We start from the raw sequence: 19,734 nt of genomic DNA on the forward strand, positions 1-19,734 counted from the left end.
AGCTGTGCTGAACATATAGTGCTGGCATAGAGCTTCTCTGCAGCAGAGGTGTTGCCGCACTGTGGAGCACAGGGAGGCAGAGCTGGGTGCTCCTGCCACTTTATTAAGATGAAGGGGGCAGGGGGAGGCAGCCTGCGGCTGCTATGGACACCCTGACCTCGTGCTCAGTGGAGACATCTGCAACAAGCCTGGCTTTCGAAGGTTTTGCTTAATTAAAACAGTCAGCAAGGCTGTGAATGTTCTGCTGCCCCTTGGTAGCCTTCTGCCCCAGGCACTTGCTACCTTTCCCCGTGCTTCTCAATCATTATGTCTGTCTCCAGCCTACAAATTGCACTCTTCTCGCTGGTGCAGTAGTTGCTAGTTATCATTACCACTCATCCTTAGTTAAAATAAAGATCCCAGGGTGTTGTGACCTGCACAGCTACAAGAGGAACATCTCTGCTCGGGAGTGGTCACAGGCTGAACTGACCACACTTGGAAAAGAAAGAAAGGTAGAGGAATTTGTCATGGAGCGCAATGCATCAGTGGCAAAGCCAGGAGGGTGAAGTGTTTTCTTTCAGCCCCCATCTAGCACCCTGTTCTGAGCCTCCTTGTTTTAAGCTCACTATTTCTGTAGTCCTGATCTAACTAACGTATGAATTCTACCACCCTCTGGGAGAAGCTGAGCTCTAGCAGCAGAGTGGGTGTGAGGGTCCTTCCTTTCATGAATTCAAAAAGAAAAGTTCTGGTGTTCGTAATCCGTCATTTTATATCAGCCAGAGAATTAAATATGGCTCCTTATCCCAGAGCATTTATGACCCTGTCGATATTGCTAATGTCCGTTGCTTCCACCCTATCCATATGTCACACCGAAGGTAAAGTGAAAAGGGTATTGCATCAATCAAAGGTTCAGCAGTAGACAACTGAACTGTAGAGTAGCATTTGTTTTTGTCCTTACCCCCTGAAAATGAACTTCATCTCTGGTACCTAGCATGTACAGACATGCAGAACAAGTCACAGCACAAGCCTTTTCTGTCTTTAGAAATAGGATTTTGTTTCCTTTCTTACTAAAAGATTTTAGGAAACTACTGCTAAAGTTGTTTGTATGTATAAAAACTACTATTGGCTGATCTATGACCATAGAGACTAAAACCACAAGCTGCTATGGCTTAAGCTCAGTGCTTAACTTTTTCTTTAGCTCTGTGTGGACTCAGGGTGGGAACTAGACTGCCTATTACCTGGTGGATGTCACAACAAATACTGGCTTGGTGGCCACAGTATATATTCTGGAAGCTCTGCCTGCAGAGACCACTAGCATGTATATTACAACGAGGGAGAAAGCAAGGAGTAATGGCAGATCTGCTTGCTTCAAACCCAAGGATGGGTCTAGCCAAAGGAAAGCTGGGATGTACCCAGTGCTCACCAACACTGTTCGTTATAACATCTTCCATCTCTGTTATTTCTTTTCAGGATCCCGCTGTTTTAGAAGCTCATTGTACCTACCTTACCTCAGGCACTGCTCTTGTGCTGTGTCTTCAGAGGCCAAATGCTGTGAAGAAGCTGATAGATTTACTGGGGCCAGAGGATCCTAAGCTAGCCCAGGCACTAGATCCGTTCCTCTGGAGGGCTCAGTATGGCATCAGCACAGTCCAAAATGGATTTTACGGTAGGTTTTTGTAAAAGAAAAGTCCAAAGGCTCAGATATGCTAATGGAAAAAAAATATATTATGTACTGTTACCTCCTGCATTGTCAATACAGATCTAGCCTTGGCAGACAGTAGAGACCATTATTCCCTAGGAAGCTTTCATTGTTTTCTTGGTGGCTGAGCTGAGTATGTCTCAAGCTATGAAATATTCTCCCAGAAGGTATATTAAAAAAAGGTTTTTTCCCAGAACAGCCCTAGATCTGTCTTCCATCAGAACAGATTTGCTTTGATCTTTTCACTGCTTGGTCATTTTGTACTTTTAGCTTGGTTATTTTGTAATTATCCCCAAGAACCCATCTGTCTTCTATCTGCTTGTGAGTCCCCTCTTGATAACTTCATAAGCCATTGGCCAACTGCAACCAGATTTCACAGAGGGATAAAAGACTCCAAGATGCTGAGTTCCTGTAACATCTCAAAACGTTAATGACTGGCTAGAGAGAGGTGATCAAAAATTGCTCTCACTGAGGAAAGCAGGTAAACTCGGCTGTTTTCCATTTGGAGAGGCTCTTGCCAGCTGCCACATCAACAGAGGCACACCAGCTAGTCAGCACCCTCAGTGTGCTGAACCAGTCACAGTTCATCTGCCAGCAGCAGGGGAACTAGGATGTTGCAGTGTGTATGTTGGGTGGGTGGGATGGGAAAATGGGAAGTATTGCTGGAGAGAGTGGCCTATAGAGAACCAAGGGTATTGCTGGAGGGGGCCTGGGCTATTGCCACAAGGAGGGAAGGATGTAATTCAAAATTCCTAAGGAATTAAGCATCATTAGTTCACTGTCCATGAATAGTGTTTTTCCTCAGTGTGGTACTGATTGTGCTATATGTAGTTAAAGGAATATAAAAATAATAAAAGCAATAGTTTCTGTGAACACAGGTGAGCTAGCAGGCAGTGTATGCCTTCAGGTTCCAGCACTTTCCTGTTGAGATCCATTGGATTATTTGACTCCTTCTGTTGTATCCTGTGCTGTCAAATCACTCCTTCTTTTTGTCCACATCAAGTGGTCTTTTGAGGAGAACTGGTAGAGAGTGAAGTAGCCACCATGTACAGCTTGGGGAAGAGAATCAACCCCTTGATGTAGAACCTTTTTTTTTTTTTTTTTTTTAAATCAGATATGATCATAATCCTTAGGACCAAGACTAAACTCAGAGAGATCTTTGACCATGATTACTCACAGGATCTCATCTGTGGGAGTGACTGAAGAGCAGGATCTACCTGCACAAAAGAAATGGTCAGGGCTCTTCAGCCAATACTTTTCTGCTGTCAGCCCCTGCTGCTTTTGCTCCTAAGATTAATGGATTGTGTATCCAGGTTGCCTTGAGAATGAGAACTCATCATTCACAGCTAAGAATGGGTAATATATACCCAAAACTTAAGATACTCCTGCTACAGTTAGAGCATCCCTAGCATAACTCAGTTAAAGATTAGTTTATATTAGTGAGAGAGGCTGAGTCTCGTCTTTCACTGGGAGCCACAGAGAGCTCACTGTGTTAGAGAAACCCTCAGATGTCTGCTTAGGGATTCCCTTCAGGTCCCTTCTTCCTTCTAAGACTGGGCTGAGCACAGAGCTGAACTAGCTGGCCACCACCTGCCCTCTGAGACCAGATTGTGCATTCTGTTGGAGCCAGCTATATGGCTGGCTCACAAAGCCATCCTTGCACACATTCAAAGATAATGGATGCAGCTGTAGCTAATGTACTCACTAACTCTGACTCAAGAATCTGATCCAGCTGTTATGCCAAGGAGGTGTCTGTCCATAAGGAAAGGAGTGTTCACAACCCCTTGCGCCTCCAAGAGCTTGCCCTCTAATAAGGGTGAAACATTTACCTACAAGTTAAGCAGGAGGAGCTTAATCATTGCATGAGTAATCATTTGGGGTACTGGGGAAGACCATCTTCCTTTCCTAGGAGGGAATACTAAGCTTTTTCAGTTTTGCTCCAGCTGAGGAAGATCTCTAGTTAATGCTATCTTGCCGAAGTAGAGCAAACTCTAGCTGTGTGTTTCCTCCCAAAGTGACTGGGGAAATTCAATTAAGGTGAAGACCAGGTTCCAGTGATACTGTTGAATGAAGTAACGCAGTTTTAATACTCTGAGGCTCAGCTGCAGAAGTAAACCTGCACTCTTCTCATCTCTTCTGGGTCTTATGAAGTCATTGTATAGTGCCTTTTCTTGAACCCAAAGAGCTCTTACACATGCATCTTATACAGTCTTATACCTTGAGAAAAGTGTTGCTAGCTTTGGGAGCATTTTGTGTCCTCTGTAATGGCATCAATGATTTAAACAAGGAAGATTTGACATAGAGGTACTTAAAGGATCCAGCACAACTTATACACTGGTGACTTATGCAATCTTAGGATTGTAAACTACTGCGTTAAGGACTCTGGCTATACAATACCTGGAATTATGAAGTTCAAACAGGGCTGAGTGCTCTAAGAGCAGTAAGACATGATTCTTTGAATGGGTAGCCTGCAAAGGTGGTAATATTTCAGAGGGTGTTTGCGTTTTGTGTATTTGTATCCCAGGAGTATGGATATGTGCCAGCACATTGACAATCTATCTGAACTCCAGTTATATAGAAATAGCTTTTTCTTCTCTAACATCTTCCACCCACAAATCTCAAAACATTCAGAGTAGTGCTTTATAACACTGTTGCTTTATAGGGAAATACTCAGATGCTAAGCCTGGAGGGACCTCTTAAGTCACTGAGTTCAGTTAATTCTCTCACAGACAACCCCATCATGTATTCCCTTTCATAAGCATCCACCCCAATTGGATGGTTGTGACAGAACTTCACTGCTCTGATCACTAGAAATCTTATGTTTTCAAACTTAAAGATAGTCATATACAGTTTGTATCCATTTGTTCTTGTGCCAATACCTGTACTTTAATGTTAAGTAGTTCTTTTTTCTTCTCTGACCTTTTCTTCCCTGATGTGTTTATCAGAAATCAGATTCCTTCTCAGCTTTGTGTCATGTTGGGTCAAACAAGCCAAGGTCTTTTAGTTCTAACTCTTCAGATGATACTCCATTCCTTCTGTGATCCTCACATTATTTCTCTGTACCTGTTCCAGTCTCAATTTACCTTTCTTGACCACAGGTGAATAGAATAATACACTGCTATCAGCGATGTCTCATACTAATTCTGAAATCTGTTGTAAATCAGAGCCCCCAGCATATTTGGGACTTGCATTATTGTTACTAAGCTCATTTGTCTGACTAACTAGTAGCTCCTTCCTATTCAGTAAGACCAGCCTGATGTGATCCAGAAGTAAGGGAACAACAATGGGGGATTGGAGCTGGTATTGAAGAGTTTCACTGGCTCCTTAACACAATTCCCTTGACTACAGTGTTAGGAAATAGAAGGAGTCTTGTTTACATGAAGAAAAAGCTGAGTGATAATAGGACAGAATCAAAATACCAAGAAGGCAATGGAACAATTCTAAATATAATGGTTTTAAATGTTTGCTATTACTGTATAGAACAGCTGGCCTTTAAAGCAATTACTTCAGTAAGTTGCACATCATCAATCTCTCAGAAAGATGAGTGTGAGTCTAGAGAATGTTTAATTCATGGCCTGAGAGAATCTTCTCATTGTATTTATCTCTCAGGCTCCAAATCCTATCAAATAGCTGTCCGGGATATGAAGCTGTTTTTCCCAGAAGGACTGTGCTGCGCCGAGTGTCAGACATTAGAGGAAGAAGAGGTAGGATTCTGCCCTTTCCTGAGAAGTATCCTGCTGTGTCAGAGCAATGGCTTTGGCCCTTATCCCATGACTTCTTTCCTATTATGCTTTAGATAATGCTTTTTTTGCTGTATTTCACCAGCTGCCGAGTTTTCCTTCTCCTGTGAATGTTCCTACCACAATGTGCTAATTTTGTATTGAACCAGACAGTCTCAGTGGAAAAGTGCTTTTTTAGATATGTTTGTTTGGTAACCTGTGCTGTAAATTCAGGAGGGCTCATACTTCAGTAGCAAAGTTCCCAGATAGAGTCAACATCACTTTGGAAGCAGGTTACGGGGAGGGATAACAACATCATCAATGATTGCTAAGACACAGTTGGCCCACAGGCTGGTTTTTTTTACCAGCTTTTCTCATGTAGCGTTCAGGAATGGAGATGAATTGGGACAGCTGATAATGTAACTTGCTGGTTGCTGAATGTCTCCCACAGAGTCTGTACACATCCACACGCTCACAGCATGGAGCACTGCCCTATTTGTGTGACAAGGATGTTGTCCCTTGTGCCCTGTCAGCAAAGGTACCACCAGTCCACAGCAATGAAAAGGGTGGAGCTGTCTCATGTAAGACATCTCATGCTGTAAAGTACAGGCAGTTTACAGAGCTGCTGGGTGCCTGCATCCTTCCCTGCCAGCAGGTAGAGGCATAAAGACTCGGACTCCTACCTCTTGGTTTGCATTGTAGGCAGTGCCGAGAAGCCTACCAGTACTGGTGTGGCCCACTCCTGCTCATCTGGCCCTTCACACTATGTAGCTGCTGGTCTCTGATTCAAACCACTGTAATTTGCCAATAGCTAAAATGAAACAATATGTCTTTCCTGTTCAACTAGTTTTGTATGTCATTTCCACTCTGATCATTTTCTTCTCAAAACCAGAGTTTGAAATGATTGGGTTATACTCAATGAAGGTATGGAAATTTTTGAGCCTTGCTATGTCCACGTGGCACAGAGGTGACCCAGCTGAGTTAGTCCAAGGAGATTAGCTCTGGAACTGGAAGCAGCCGGCCACATCTGTAATATGCTTCACTAATGTGGATGTTTTCCCTCTGCAACTCAGTCCAGAGCATCATGACTGCACTGTGCTGGGATGCATACACGTGCCAGTTCATTCAGAGACAGAAGGGAGCTGCTACACATCAGTGTGGCACTGGATAAAGATGTCAGACACTCACAGTCCTTGAGTTTCTGGCCTTGGAAAGCTGGGAGCAGAGATCTTAGAAAGATGTCCGAATATAGGACCTTTAAAATGATGACAAGATGCTGTACTGAATTAAGCCACACTAAAAAAGAATGCATGCAGAATGTTCTTGTATATCTAGACAAGCAGGTGTTTTCTAGGCTGGCAATTACAGAAGTACACAACACCAACAAGAGCTTCACAGCTTGCCTGAATCAATACTTAAGAAGTGTTATCCTTCCTGATCAGGTAATGGTGTTCACATGACTTGCCTCTCTCTCCCTCCCTTCCCTCCTGCAGATCTATAACCTGAAACGTGACCCCATAGTCAGTTTGGAAATCAACAAGCAGCGCAGGATCATAAAATGTGAAACAGGAGGGCAACTCAATTTATTGGGCTCTGAACAACCATGCAATCTTGGTAAGGAAATGCGTAACTCTTGTAATAGATTGAGACTGTTATTGATTAATTGGACAGCAAGACAAACCATCTGGTGGCAGCAAGATTTGGTATTGATGTCCTTTCAGAAGGGAGAGACAACTCTGAGCTGCAAAGAACAGTTCCAGTGGAGTCCAGCCATTTAACTGTTTACCTGCCAGGCCTTTCCACTGCCAGTGCTTTCATGGGTTTAAATATAGGGCTGTTCAGAAGTGCTGACCTTATCACCAGCAGAAGAAGAAGCACTGTCAACACAGCTAGTGTAAGCAACAGTGCACATTTCTCTGCTGAACTTTTACAATGCATTTCAACACCAACTTGGCCACGGCGGTTTGCATGTCCATTCAAAGCCCGCCACAGGAGAGGCGAAGGCACCATAGGGATGGGCAATTGTGAGACATTTTGTTCTGTGAGTAGATAAATAACAATTTATGCAGGGAGTGCTTCTGGCAGTATGGACATCTAACTCTCAGGAACTGGACTGAGAGCTCATTCAGTTCCCACTAGCTGCTGAACAGCTGCCAGCTCAAAATGACTTCCAGTTATTGCTGGTCTGACTTTGATTTGAAGTTGAAGCTTCAGCAAGCCTGTCAGTTCCCTCAGATGCCTACAGTTTCTCTGGGTCTTTTCTGTTTATTTTACTTGATAGGCATGTATACAATACAGGCTGTGATGCAGCACCATTTATGTCAGGAGATGTAACTAACACATGGGGATGCTTCCATGTTGGGATACTGTGGATTGATCCCAAGCCTTTATAAACAAGAAGTGACCAGGTAAAGCATCCCTGTGGTGTTCACTGGGGAGCAGATGTGTTGGGAACCAGGTCATTCTTATTCCTGTAGCTTCAGTTCTGATGTGACTGGCAAGCAGGAGGGTGGGCAGCTGAGAAAACGTTCCTGCGCTACACTTGATTGCTGCAGTTGTTAATCCCAGCGGTAAAACCACAAGATTGTTGTGCACTGGCAGAAGAATATGATAAAAATGCTAGAGAATTACAGACCATTACCTGCTACCTTAAATGCTTACTGATACAGGACTTTTGGGCATTGACCCCATACCAGCAGATACATGAGACAGCACATGTATGAGTGCAAGGAGGATTGTGGTAAGTCAAAGCCTTTACCTTAATGACAGCATAGCTGCTTGGTAGTCACCAAGTCACTTTTGTGTAGGGGGTCTCTGAAGGAGGATTTTTCCCCAAGGTAATTATCCATGAATTCTTTCCCCTGTCTTACGCTGGCTTTGGGCTATGCCCTGCGCATGCTTCATGATCATTACAAAAATCGCAAATCCTCAGGCAAGCTCCTCTTCTTACGTTGCACACTACTACATCAGAGACTGACTGCATGAAGGTTTAGGACTTAACTGATGCCTGCGGCAAGGAGTGAGGCCTATCTCACAACATTACTGACATTCCCAAGCCGTTGTATGAGTCCTGAAATGAGAGCTTGGCAACTGTGAGTATGTAACAGCAGCTTTTTTGAGATGACCAGGCTGTTCTGCATGTAGCTATCTGACTTCGTCTGGGTAGCAGCAGAGATGTGATCACATTGTTGTGTTTCTGGTGGGGTATCTCAGCTCAAGCTGTGTTCAGAGCACAAAGCTGCAGTGAGAGGAGACTTGCAGGTGTTCCCAGTCCAAAATATCCTGTGTTGCTATTGCTGACAGGCAGGGTATTTCCCTCATCAACTTACTGCACAATGGAAAAGGATCAGGCCTATAGCACAGGTCTGCTGTGACTGAAGCACTTCTTGATTTTTAGAAGAGATTTCAGAAAATAAAATGAAATTTAAACAAAATAGCTTGTTGTGGAGAGAGCTTAGGTATTCCGCAAGCTTTGTACAGCCCCGTGCTGGGAGCAAATCTCAAAATGTGTGTCCCTAATTTCCTGCTGCAGGAGGATGTCTTTGCTTTGAAGATGTCTAAGCAGAGTAAAAAGGAAAACAGTGTACAGCCCTGATGTGTTTGTGTCTCAGAAAATATATTTCAAAGAGTTACTGTCCTGAAAAAGCAAGTACACGTGATCTCTGAACTGTCAGGCACAATATAGTAAGCGCCTCCAGCAAGCCAGACACATCATTCACTTTATGGCCTCATCTTGAACACTAGAGGTAGCTCTTGCACACAAAGAAACCTCTCCTTTCAGCAAATAATTATCACAAAGCTGCTGCTTAATGGACGGACAGATTTATCATGAGGAAAATATGAAATACATTAAGTCTTATGTATGCTGATCAGAATTACATTTTGGATTATAAAAGCAGCTGGATTAACAGATTTCTTTGCTTGGAAGAAATTAAATGGAATAGTATCTCCTGTAGCAAACCAGCAGTTGTCCTTATCTGACTCCTGAAATGGGGTCACTACTGCTGTCTTGTGATCTCCAGATACGTACACATAGGCATACAGCATTTTGACAGTTCAGGATGAGCAATTGCATCTGTGAACATCCCAAACGATCTAGCAATGCCTGAGTGCCTCTGATCTTCCAGTTACTTGTCTGTGGCAGAGAAGAATTACTTAGAGGGCTAATGGTTATGGGGCGTAGATATAAAACAAGCATCTGTTGTGTTTTGATCTTTTCCCATCAGATCGGCCATTGCTTGATAACCTCTGCCAAACCACTTGCCTCGTATTGCCTGGGATAATCCTTCGGGGTTCAGAGCACCCACCTTATGTCGAACTGCTTGATCAGCTTATTGGCAAAGATTTCACAGTGACTGGAGTACGCCTCACTGTCCTGGATGCACCACAAGCTCACTGCATCTCTGAGACACTAAGCAGGGCAAAGAGCAGTGTTGCAGCAAAGGTATGAAACAGCTGGAGTTGTGCTTTGCTTCCTTTGCATAAAAGAAGAGCCTTTTAATGCCCTGCTGTGCTAAGATATCCAGGCTAGCTCTGAGCAAACTTGCTTTGGTAGCAGTATTAGCACAGCACTGCATCTGAGCTCTAATACTACTGGTAAGTAATGTGGGCAACATGCCTTGCTTGCTAGTCCCTACCTTGTGTTCCTGTATCTCCACTAGCTCACTGACACCTAACCTTGACATCGTTATGTGTGAACGTATCCTTAATGTGAACGGCACATCCCCGTTAAACGTTTTATTCCATTCGCCTATCAGTGCACAGTTGCTGCTATTATGTATGTTCTGCTGCTGTATCCTGTCTTGGTTTTCCACATAAATACAGTTTCTATTTCCCTTTCCGTAATCGCACCCCATTAATCCTCTTCTACAATGCTAAATAACCCTTCCACTTTTTGGACTGTGCCCTGGAGTCCTAGGCAGAGATTTCATTTTGCTTCTCGTTTAGTTGGTGCTGACAGCTCAAGCCGCAGTCCAGCATGGGGTTTGAGCAAGTGCTTACGGGGTTTAAGCATCAGATGTGCTTCTGGGGTGAGCAGATACTCTGCTGATGCAAAGCAATGTATCTGGCCCAGACTGTTTTTCTCTTTGCACTTGGTGTAGAAGTCCACCATTTCAGGAACCTTACTAGGGCAAAGCAGTAAGGTAGAATGTGCAAGAAAGTGCTATCAGAAGCCCAGAGTAAACGAGGGGGGAAGCTACTTATACTGGAAGTAGCAATCAACAAAGGGCTGTCAGAGACACACAGCAGTCCCTCTGAAAAAAACACAGACAAACATTTGTGCTTCCAGCCTTTCAGTTATAAGAGTCTTGGGTGTTATCTGTAATAAGAACAGGTAAGATCTTTTGAGGTTGTGATTTTTTAAACTGACAGCATCCCTTTGAAGTACATCTGTATAGAATAGCAATTACATCTAGCATCCAATTAGTCTAAGCACTACTTTCTTCTCCTGTGGTTCCCCTGAGGATGCCATCCCTCTGCACACGGGAATGTGCACAGCTCTCTAGGAAGGACAAAGCGAATCAGCGTGTGGGAAGGAGAGCCATGGCAGCAGCACTGCTTTCCTGGTGATGGAAGAACTTCCTCCTGTCAGAGATTAATTACTCTGGACAGAGCTGGCATGTTTCCAGAAGGGTCTGGCACTGCTGAGCCAAAGGTGAACATTACAGCATTTGCTTTTCCTTGCCAGAAGGGAGATGGGCTCCTTCAAGTAATAAGTGTTTCTGCTACAATATCTCAACATTTACTGTTATCTCCATATTCCTGCTTCCAGCAGACTTAGTGACTGAATAACACACCTAAGTAACCTGCTTATTTTCACTCTGAGAGAAGGGAACAGGAATAATAGTATGCCATAGGTGCAGGATAACTAACAGTTCAGACATGATACTCTTTCTATTTGAAAGAGTCTGTTGCTTTGTGACTTTCATCCCCTCACACAACACACAAGCAGTTATCTGTGCTGTCAGCGGTTCATCAGTAAGGCTTACAGACTTATTTAAGTGGATAGCAACACCAAAGCTCTGTTCTTCCCTCTCTTGTAGTCCCTCTTAATGGATGGTTTGTGTCTGGTGCTAGCAGCACAGCGAGACAATGCGGTCATTTGCTTCGACTCCCTGCTGGACAGGTAAGTGAGGACAATATCACTTTAACAGCAGTGTCTCAACCCCCTGCTAGAGAGCTTGTGATCTGAAGGAGGGCAGCTGACTTTCTTCTCTGTAATTCAGTTCCAGTTCAGACTCCCATGAGGTCAGGTGCCACTCAAAGGCAACCCATTCTTCCTAAGTTATGTTGTTGTTAATGGGTCAATACCTGAGAGTGTTCCCCAGTTTCGAAGTCATGTGTCCTATACTCAGGAGCTTAAATACTGAGTTGTGGTGTTTGTTAAAGACTTGGAGTGTCTGTGAGGCTTGGCAGCATGGTTCCACAAATACAGGGGTTTCTCTGAAATAAGGGCTCACATTGGGAATAGACCTGCTGAATCAATAAAATTCCTAGGAGAAATATCTTAGCAGATTCTAAGTTTGCTATGAAAAAAATACTTAAAATAACAACAGAAAGCAAAATCAAAAATTAGCCTCTTAAATAAATCACCAGAAATGCTGGGTAGAGGATGTCTAAGCCTGATAAAACAAACAGAACCCCTCTACAGGGACTGATTAGTGAAATAGAATGATTATCAGGCCAATTAACCCACTGTTCCCCAGAGGGAAAGTTTCCTTGCACAGGGGCTGGTATTTGGCAATGCGATGTGTAGTTCCTGCACAGGGTTTCCTCGGGGAAAGGAAGCCAAGAGAATCTTTTTTCTGACACGTTTGGTATAGAGCAGTCCATCAGCCACACCAATAAGACTGTTGTGACTTTGGCTGTACCATCTGGAGGACTTCCAGATAACACTGTCAGTGGGACAGGAATAAGGAATTCAAGGATGCTGGAGTTTACAAACATCAAGGGGATCAAATCTGAATATCCAATCTGGTAGACACCTTGGAGTTCTCATACTTGATGAAATGTTACAATGCTCAGTCACAAGGCCACACCTGGGAAGAACAGTTGGAACAAATTTCATCCGTAACTTTTCAGAAATGTTTTTAAGCTAATGACAAAATTCAGACATTGCTCCCATTGAGTTAAAATTGCACCCTTAGGAGCCACATCCCAGACTGTTCACCCAGCAAGGTACAGCACTAAGGGGAAGCAGAGAGCAAGTTACTGAAGACCTTTCTAGTGAGTTTTGTCCCACTCTTTCCCCATTTACAGGAAAAAAGTAAGCTGTTGGAAACCCCAGAAATCACTGCTGAAGGTAGTTTTGGGGGAGTGGCTGTCAGCTCTGCTGACAGCCAATACAAGATCCCCACCTCTTTATTTTCCCCAGGCTCATCAGTGATGGGTGCTGCATCAGATCAGCTGCAAACAGTGCTTCCCTCTTCTGTAGGCTTAACTTGATATATTTTAAGATTGCCAGTCTCAAGGCAGCACCCCCAGACCAAACCTTGCAGTGGCTTCTAACTGCTATTCACAGTGAGCCGAGGGGCTGAGAAGGAAACGGGGAGGAATGGGTGCCAGTCTCAGCTGTATCTTTCACCCCTCATCCCGGTCTGTGCCAGTATGGCTGTCTGTACAAAGCATAAACTTCCTTGCTGAACTGCAAAATACATGTGCATAAATTATGTCTGTTAGGACGCACTCCCAAATGACAAGATCCACTCTGCCTCTTACCCCAGTGCCAGAAGTAGTGATCATGCAGCCATTTAAAAGCAGCTCTACAAAAAAAATTTGCCTTCATGATCAATGATGCTTGTGAAAGGGAGGGGCAGCAAGGTGTGCCCAAGGATGGGGAGGAGGGGAGGCAGTGATCTGCTGGTAGATCAACTTTAGCCAACAGTAAACTCATACCCGTATTGTATCATAAGCCATCATATTGTTTAAAATCAACTTTGCAAATATTTTTGAAAACCCAGCCTGACTTAACTAGTGTCTCATAAGGACACTTCATGCTAAGACATCTTCATTGCCTAGTTTATAAACATTTCAAAATAACATCTGAGGTTAATTGCACTTATGACTCCATCAGCAGGAGCCACGTGACCTTTCTTGTACTGAGTAAATCACTGTGTATTTATTTCACTCTTACTGCCACAGCCCAAGATTCCAATACCTGCACAGGTTGTGGCCTGCATTTCAGCTGCATTGCTGAAGCACCATGGTGTAAGAGATTATTTTATGGCCCTGGGAGTTGATTCACAGCTGAGCCACATTACTTAGGCTTTGTGCCACGGGCAGAAAAGTTGCCATCTGTATGGAAGCCTGGGATATGATGTCAGAGATGGGCTGTGATAAAGAGGAGGAATCAGGTGTTGAGAGGAACAATGCAGGCTTTGCTAGTATAACTGCTCATAGTTCAGAGCCTATTAAAGCTTTCCTAAGCCAGCTCTAGCAGTGGTACATCAAGCAGAGACATTCAATCACTGGAGGATGTGCTGTGCAGAGCAGTTGCCTTGAAGACAGACACAGACCCTCATAACTGTGCAGTGGTTATTGTTCAGCAGCAGCAGTGCCCACTCTCTCTGTTCTCTGGACATACATGAAGACATTATTTCTGCACCAAAGGGCAGGAAGAACAGAGACAAGGACAAAATTTATGCAGGTGGGGGCACAAAAGCAGCCTGTGAGTTTGACTGACTGCCAAGAGTGGAGCCAAAGTAGGAATCTGGGAGAATCTGGGAGGGTGCCAAGGGTAACTCATAGGGCAGAGTGAAGTAAGTGTTTGGAAGAGTTGAGGGGAAGCTGTAGCACAGCCGAAGAGCAATGGGGACCGGGGGGAGAATCCAGAGAAGGAAGTGACACAATCCTATCCGCAGACAAGGAAAAATGATGTGAGACTTACCATTCTTGTTCTGTCAGCATCTGGCTGCCTGGATCTCTAGTATAAAACATTTGAAGTTTCCCTGTCATAACTGGTTTTTGCAGCCAGATTTCCAAGCTGCAGGGTGGCAGAGGGAAGAATTTACAAGTAGATTCGAAGCAACTCCTGGAAGAAAGGCATGCTCTGCTTTTTATGCATGACAAACTAGATCCAGCTGCCTTAATAGGTGGTACTGATTTAATAGTGTTTACTCCTGTATGATTATTTGAGCTTTTAAAAGGTAAATTCAGATGCCCATAAGATTGCTAGGACCTAACTATATTATGCACAGTCTTTAGGAACTTACCTAGTTAACATTGTACTCAACTCAGTAAGCAGCATTCGACTAAAGCAGGCCGAAAACCTAGCTGCATCAGAAGAAAACTGGAGTCTAAACTAGGCCTTACACCTTCCTAGTTTCAGACAATGTAGTGCAATCAGAACAAAAGTCAAGTGTTAAGTAACTTAGCTGGATCTTATTCTCTCTGATGAAACATTCTTACCAAGTGTTAATTGCTGTTAGCAGGGAGTGATGTTATCCCTATAGGAAGCTCATCTCCGGGAGCTTTGGAGGGAAAAGAGGTGTAGAAATAAAAAAATGAACACATGAGATATAAAATCTTGGAGCTGTTGAAAACCACTGAAGGGAAAACTGTTGCCAAGCTCAATACCTGGATATGGCGGCAGGGAGCTGGGAGTGATTTCCAAAGCCTCTGGAGAGTTTTCAAGCCTAAGACTCTGAGTGTGCATAAAGTCAGTTTAAAAGGCAATTTTGAAATTTGTATCTTGCCTTTTAATTTCTCTTTAATATGTCTTGTGGTCAGGTCATGTGTGGCTTGATGTGGACCAGAGCAAAACAAAAATTAGTGAAGTAGACCCTGTTGCTGAAGGCAGCTTAGAAAGTCCTGGGGTTTGGGGAAAACACAGAGATTGTCTTTGTTGAGAAAAAGACCCTTGCACAAAGCTAACTATCTATGTTTATGTGTATTTCCCACTGCCCCAGAGACCCCATTATGCAACAGGTCATTACTGTTTGTTTGAAGGCTTATATTTTAAGAATCAAAATCCATTTATACAAAGCTTTGTAAAACCCAGGATTTATCTGTGTAAAGAAGTTCTGTAACAGATGCACATGGCCAGAGCTGCTGGCACAGAGCATAGTCCTCCTCAAAGCTAGGTCATCTGCAGTCTGTGACAGCTTAGATGGAAAAGTAACACTGGCTTCTGTTTTTCTTTACCCCCAGTGTCTGTTGGCAGAAGCAGTCAGTCCTGGACACTGCGCAGCATCTCCTTTACCCCCAAAATGAGAATCAGGCAAGTAGAGAAGTTTATGGTATAGATATGTGTCCTTTGTACCCCCGTGGTGAATGAAACTTGTCAAAATTGGTTGAATTTTAGAAGAAAATTTTAATTTGTGTGAGGCGGAGGTGGTGCCTCATCACAGCCCCAAGCCTCGGCTTATAGTGAGAGCCCAGCACATGGTGGAAGGTGGGACCAAAACCCTGTCAAACTGTCTTCCACGTTACAGCAGTGGCACTCCAAAATATTTGGAGACTTTGATAAAGATTCAATATTTTCCATAGATGTCAGTTACTTTTTATGAAGAATCAACACTTAGTAAGATATCAGTGATACTTGTCAAAAATTAGTGACAGGAAATGTTCATTCAGCCCTATTGCCGAGCTGGCACATCTCCTATGTTCAGGAAGTTATGTTTCAGAAGCCAAAATCCAAAGGGAAGAGGAGAAATTAAGCCATTAGCCATTCCAGGGATGGGCTAACTGAATATTGTCTCAGTAGTTCATCCAAAGAAAGGAAACACTAAGCTTCAGACATTGTGGGCAGCTAATGGGAATAAACTGCATAAATACCTTTAAAATTCTGGCTGTAATCATCAAAGTTTAGTACAAAACAAACGAGAGATTTGGATAGAGGAGGCAGTGCCTGAAGAGTTAGGACTAGGAGGTGTAAAAGAATTGGAGAGAATGAGAAATGGTAGCAAGTGGACAAACCTCTCCTCTGGATCCCTTTTGCTTCACCAAAAAACCCAGCAGGGGAGCGAGATGTGTTTGTAACCTCATATAACATATCAGAGCTGCTGCCTTCAGTACCAGTGCTCTAAGGATTGAGCCTCAAAAGACACAGAGCCCTCTTTGAAGTCTGTGTTCCTGCTTTCAACACAGGCAAAACTACTCCAAACTTCCCAAAAGTTGTACAGCTGCTGTTTTCAGCAGCTTTCCCTAAGGCACAGTAAAATGCTCCCCGGGCATAGCTGGAATTGTACGCGCTGCAGTGCCTGGGAAGGTTTGCCTGCACAGCTCTGCGATAGCTGCAAGCCTGTCATAGCACAGCGCTTACTGCTGCCAGGGTGCCAGGCTGTTGCCAAGTAATGTGACAGGGCAGCAAGTCCAGGCTGTCTTCTGATTTGCTTTGAAAAGGACATTGCACATCTCTGGCTGACATAAAATCCCTTCTGCTTCATGGCTATGGGGAATCAGCCTATCAGAAAGAGGCTTACAGTACTTTCTGTGATAGATAAGAGAAAAAGCAAATATGGTCAGCCTTTCTCCCTGCTTCTGGCAGCCTGGGCCACTGAATCAAATCCCTCCGGCACTGGTGGAAGCAGGGGCTACTCACAGCAGTTCAGAGTTTAGACCATGAGTCTAGTTCTGGGACAGTGGTGGGTACAGCGCTTCTCATTGTGGGTTACAAAAAGCACAGCAGCAAGTAATGTTTATTTTCAAATGGGCCTTTTGCTCCAAAGTTCAGGGTAGGTTTAGAAAACACAGAGTGAGATACGAGGAGCAAGCTCACCACCAAATGTCTGTACCTCAAAGGATGTCCCTAGAAATGATGTTTGATCCTCTGATCTCTTGCTAATGAGTTTATGAAATGTCAGCTAGGCTTTCCAGGTCAAAGCTAGTGAGCAACAACATGATATCAGGCAAAGTTCAGGAGGGTTAAATGAACATGGATTTCAAATCTTTGTGGTTTGAGCAGAGCTGCAGCGTTTACTGGTGGAGTCGAGCCATGGAAGTGAACAGGACAGAAACCCTGTGTGGTTTGGGACTAGGCAATAGGATGAGAAATCAGCTTTCCAAATGTGGACTATTTCAGTGCTGACATCCATGTCTGGGGTAGTTGTCTTGCCTCCTTCTGCAGCCACTGAGAGAAGCAAGCATTTCCATAGCATTTTTCACCTCTCCTGTTTGAAACATCTGCCTTAGAAGCAGATGAATTCATGCTTTGGAAGTTCCTTATTCTCACGCAGTGACACTGCAGATGTCTGCTCCCCATGCAGGCTTATCTTGGGCACACACAGACCAGCTCACATCTGGAAGAGACAGAGCCATGTTTTCTTGGTGCTACCATTAGGGGCTGTGAACTTCCAGTGGATCTCTGTGAGGCGGTCCCAGATGTCCCTGCACCTGGTCCATACCCAAGCTGGAACCTCCCCAGCAATAAGAAAGTTGTCAGGGAGTGCAGTGCTCAGCCTCAGGTCTGGGATGTGTGTGGCTGAACACTTTCTCCTCATGTGCAGCTCTGTGCCATGGCTGGGATGAGATAGTGAGGCTGGGGTGGCCGCCCCTCAGTGACAATGCAGTACGTCACTGACCTGCCACCATTAGAATGTCAGAGCAGGGAGACTGCAGGGTCTCTGCACAGCTGTTCCTCAGTAAGAGCCCACAGATGTGCACTCCAGCCTCCACTGGCAGGCAGCACTAATCCCTCCACTCCGCCTGGAGCCCTGAAGCTGTTGCCAGCAGCCACAATGGCTGCTCCAGCATCTTCCTCCCTGCAGAGACAGCTAAAACCTGGGACTGGAGCAGAGCAACACAGGGAAAACACATCCCAGCCACTCTTGGCATGATCCTTAGCCCCTCAGCAGCAGGCAGAAGGGCTGGAGTCCTATAAAAGAGACCTAAAAACCTATGAGGAGAGGCAGAGTGCTGGCAGGAGGAGGGCCAAGGACTGTGTGGGGCGGGCTGTCAGCACAGCACTTATGATGCTTTAGGGGAACATGGTGTTCATTAGCACAGTCAGAATTACAGACTGGTCCTGAAGCCCTTGGTACTGAGCTGGCCTCCCCATCTCTGAAGCAGCCATGCCAAAGAGCTGCGCAGGGGCAAGGTTTGGGAAGGAGAGGCAGAGCAGCCAGGGGAGGAAGTTAGATTTCCCACTTGGCACTTTGCATGTTGTTGGTTTTCTTCAGTTTCTTGAAAATGTGAATCTTGAGAACGGCCAAACAGTGGTCACAACTAGTAGACATTTCCCTGCTGTGGGACACTCACAGCCACTTCTGTGCTGGGATTAATTCAACCTGGTAAACATCCTCACTATACTGCCTGCCTGTAGCAAGCACAAGAAACCTACCTCTGAAAAGAAGTTTCTTTGCAATGCACAGAAATCGGACCTCTCCCCAACTCCTTCCTTCTTTTCTCCCCAGGCTGAAGAGCTGCTCTGTTGCCTTTTTGACTCCCTGACATCTGAGAGCATCCACCGAATTGAATCCCAGGATTGCTAGCCAAGATGGTCAAGGACCCCAAGCAGCCCGTGGGCAGATGCCACTGCGGGTACTATGCAGATGGACACACAGGGAACTCCCAGCCTCTAAGACCACTAATACTTGTTTGTCATTAAAACATAAAGTCTGAAGTATGGTATTAGCATCAGTAAGATAAATGAGAGCAGTGGGAGGAAGGATTAGTGCCCAAGAACAAATCCTTCCGAACCGTAGCTGTGGTTTCTAGTGGAATGCATTCAGAGACAATCTGCCTGTGTTCATGGAGCAAGGTTTGAAGCATTCCTCTGACTGGGAAAAACTCAGGAAGTAAAGTTAATACAGGGGTAGGTGTTCACTGCTGTCTTTCTCTCAGGTGCTTGGAGACTCCATCTTCCCCAGGCCTCAAAGACATTATGGAGAGACTCCATTTTCTGCTGCTACTGTGTTCTTTGAACCGAAGACAAAACCACAGTAAATAAAATGGAAATAGTGTGAAGGAAGGTTGGATCCCTGGAGAGTTCAATACACCAGGTAGAGCCGTTGAATAAGATAAAAAGCTGGACAGCTTAATGTTCGCTTCCGTCTGCTCCAGCAACCTTGTTACCAGCTGTCCTTGCCCAGCCCCAGCTCACTGCCCTCCCATGGGCACACAGCCCTGCCTCTTGTTCCTCCTCCCACAGCAGCCACTGATCCTAGCACAATTCCTTCTCAGATGAGACCTTTCTATGACCTCTCTGGCAAGGAAGCTGGCATTGATACAAAGGTCCTCAGTCTTCCTGGGACCCACTGGGGAAATTCAGGTCCTTTAGGGAGGACTTCTCAGTGCAGGAGGCCTCATGTCCCTATCTGTCCTGCTAAGGCAGAGACTTGGACGTGCGCATGCATCTATTTCCAGACATCATAGACGTAGCAAGAACAGTCCCTGTGC

At 44.6% G+C, this 19,734-nt stretch overlaps 1 protein-coding gene across 7 annotated transcripts in view; it reads left to right on the forward strand.

Annotated features, from left to right (window-relative positions):
* Positions 1-19,306, forward strand: part of DNAAF8 (dynein axonemal assembly factor 8) — a 98,685-nt gene extending 79,379 nt beyond the window's left edge. For all 7 annotated transcript variants that reach the window (XM_030001384.1, XM_030001382.1, XM_030001387.1 and 4 more), the window contains 7 exons: positions 1,450-1,645; positions 5,288-5,382; positions 6,891-7,011; positions 9,624-9,841; positions 11,442-11,524; positions 15,547-15,616; positions 18,750-19,306. In XM_030001384.1, the coding sequence (XP_029857244.1) occupies positions 1,450-1,645; positions 5,288-5,382; positions 6,891-7,011; positions 9,624-9,841; positions 11,442-11,524; positions 15,547-15,616; positions 18,750-18,827 (861 nt within the window). In that variant the 3' untranslated portion in view covers positions 18,828-19,306. The remainder of the gene's footprint in view (positions 1-1,449; positions 1,646-5,287; positions 5,383-6,890; positions 7,012-9,623; positions 9,842-11,441; positions 11,525-15,546; positions 15,617-18,749) is intronic.
* Positions 19,307-19,734: the final 428 nt, after the last annotated feature.

This window comes from Aquila chrysaetos, chromosome 25 (assembly GCF_900496995.4).
Source record: "Aquila chrysaetos chrysaetos chromosome 25, bAquChr1.4, whole genome shotgun sequence".
NCBI classification, from domain to species: Eukaryota; Metazoa; Chordata; class Aves; order Accipitriformes; family Accipitridae; genus Aquila; species Aquila chrysaetos.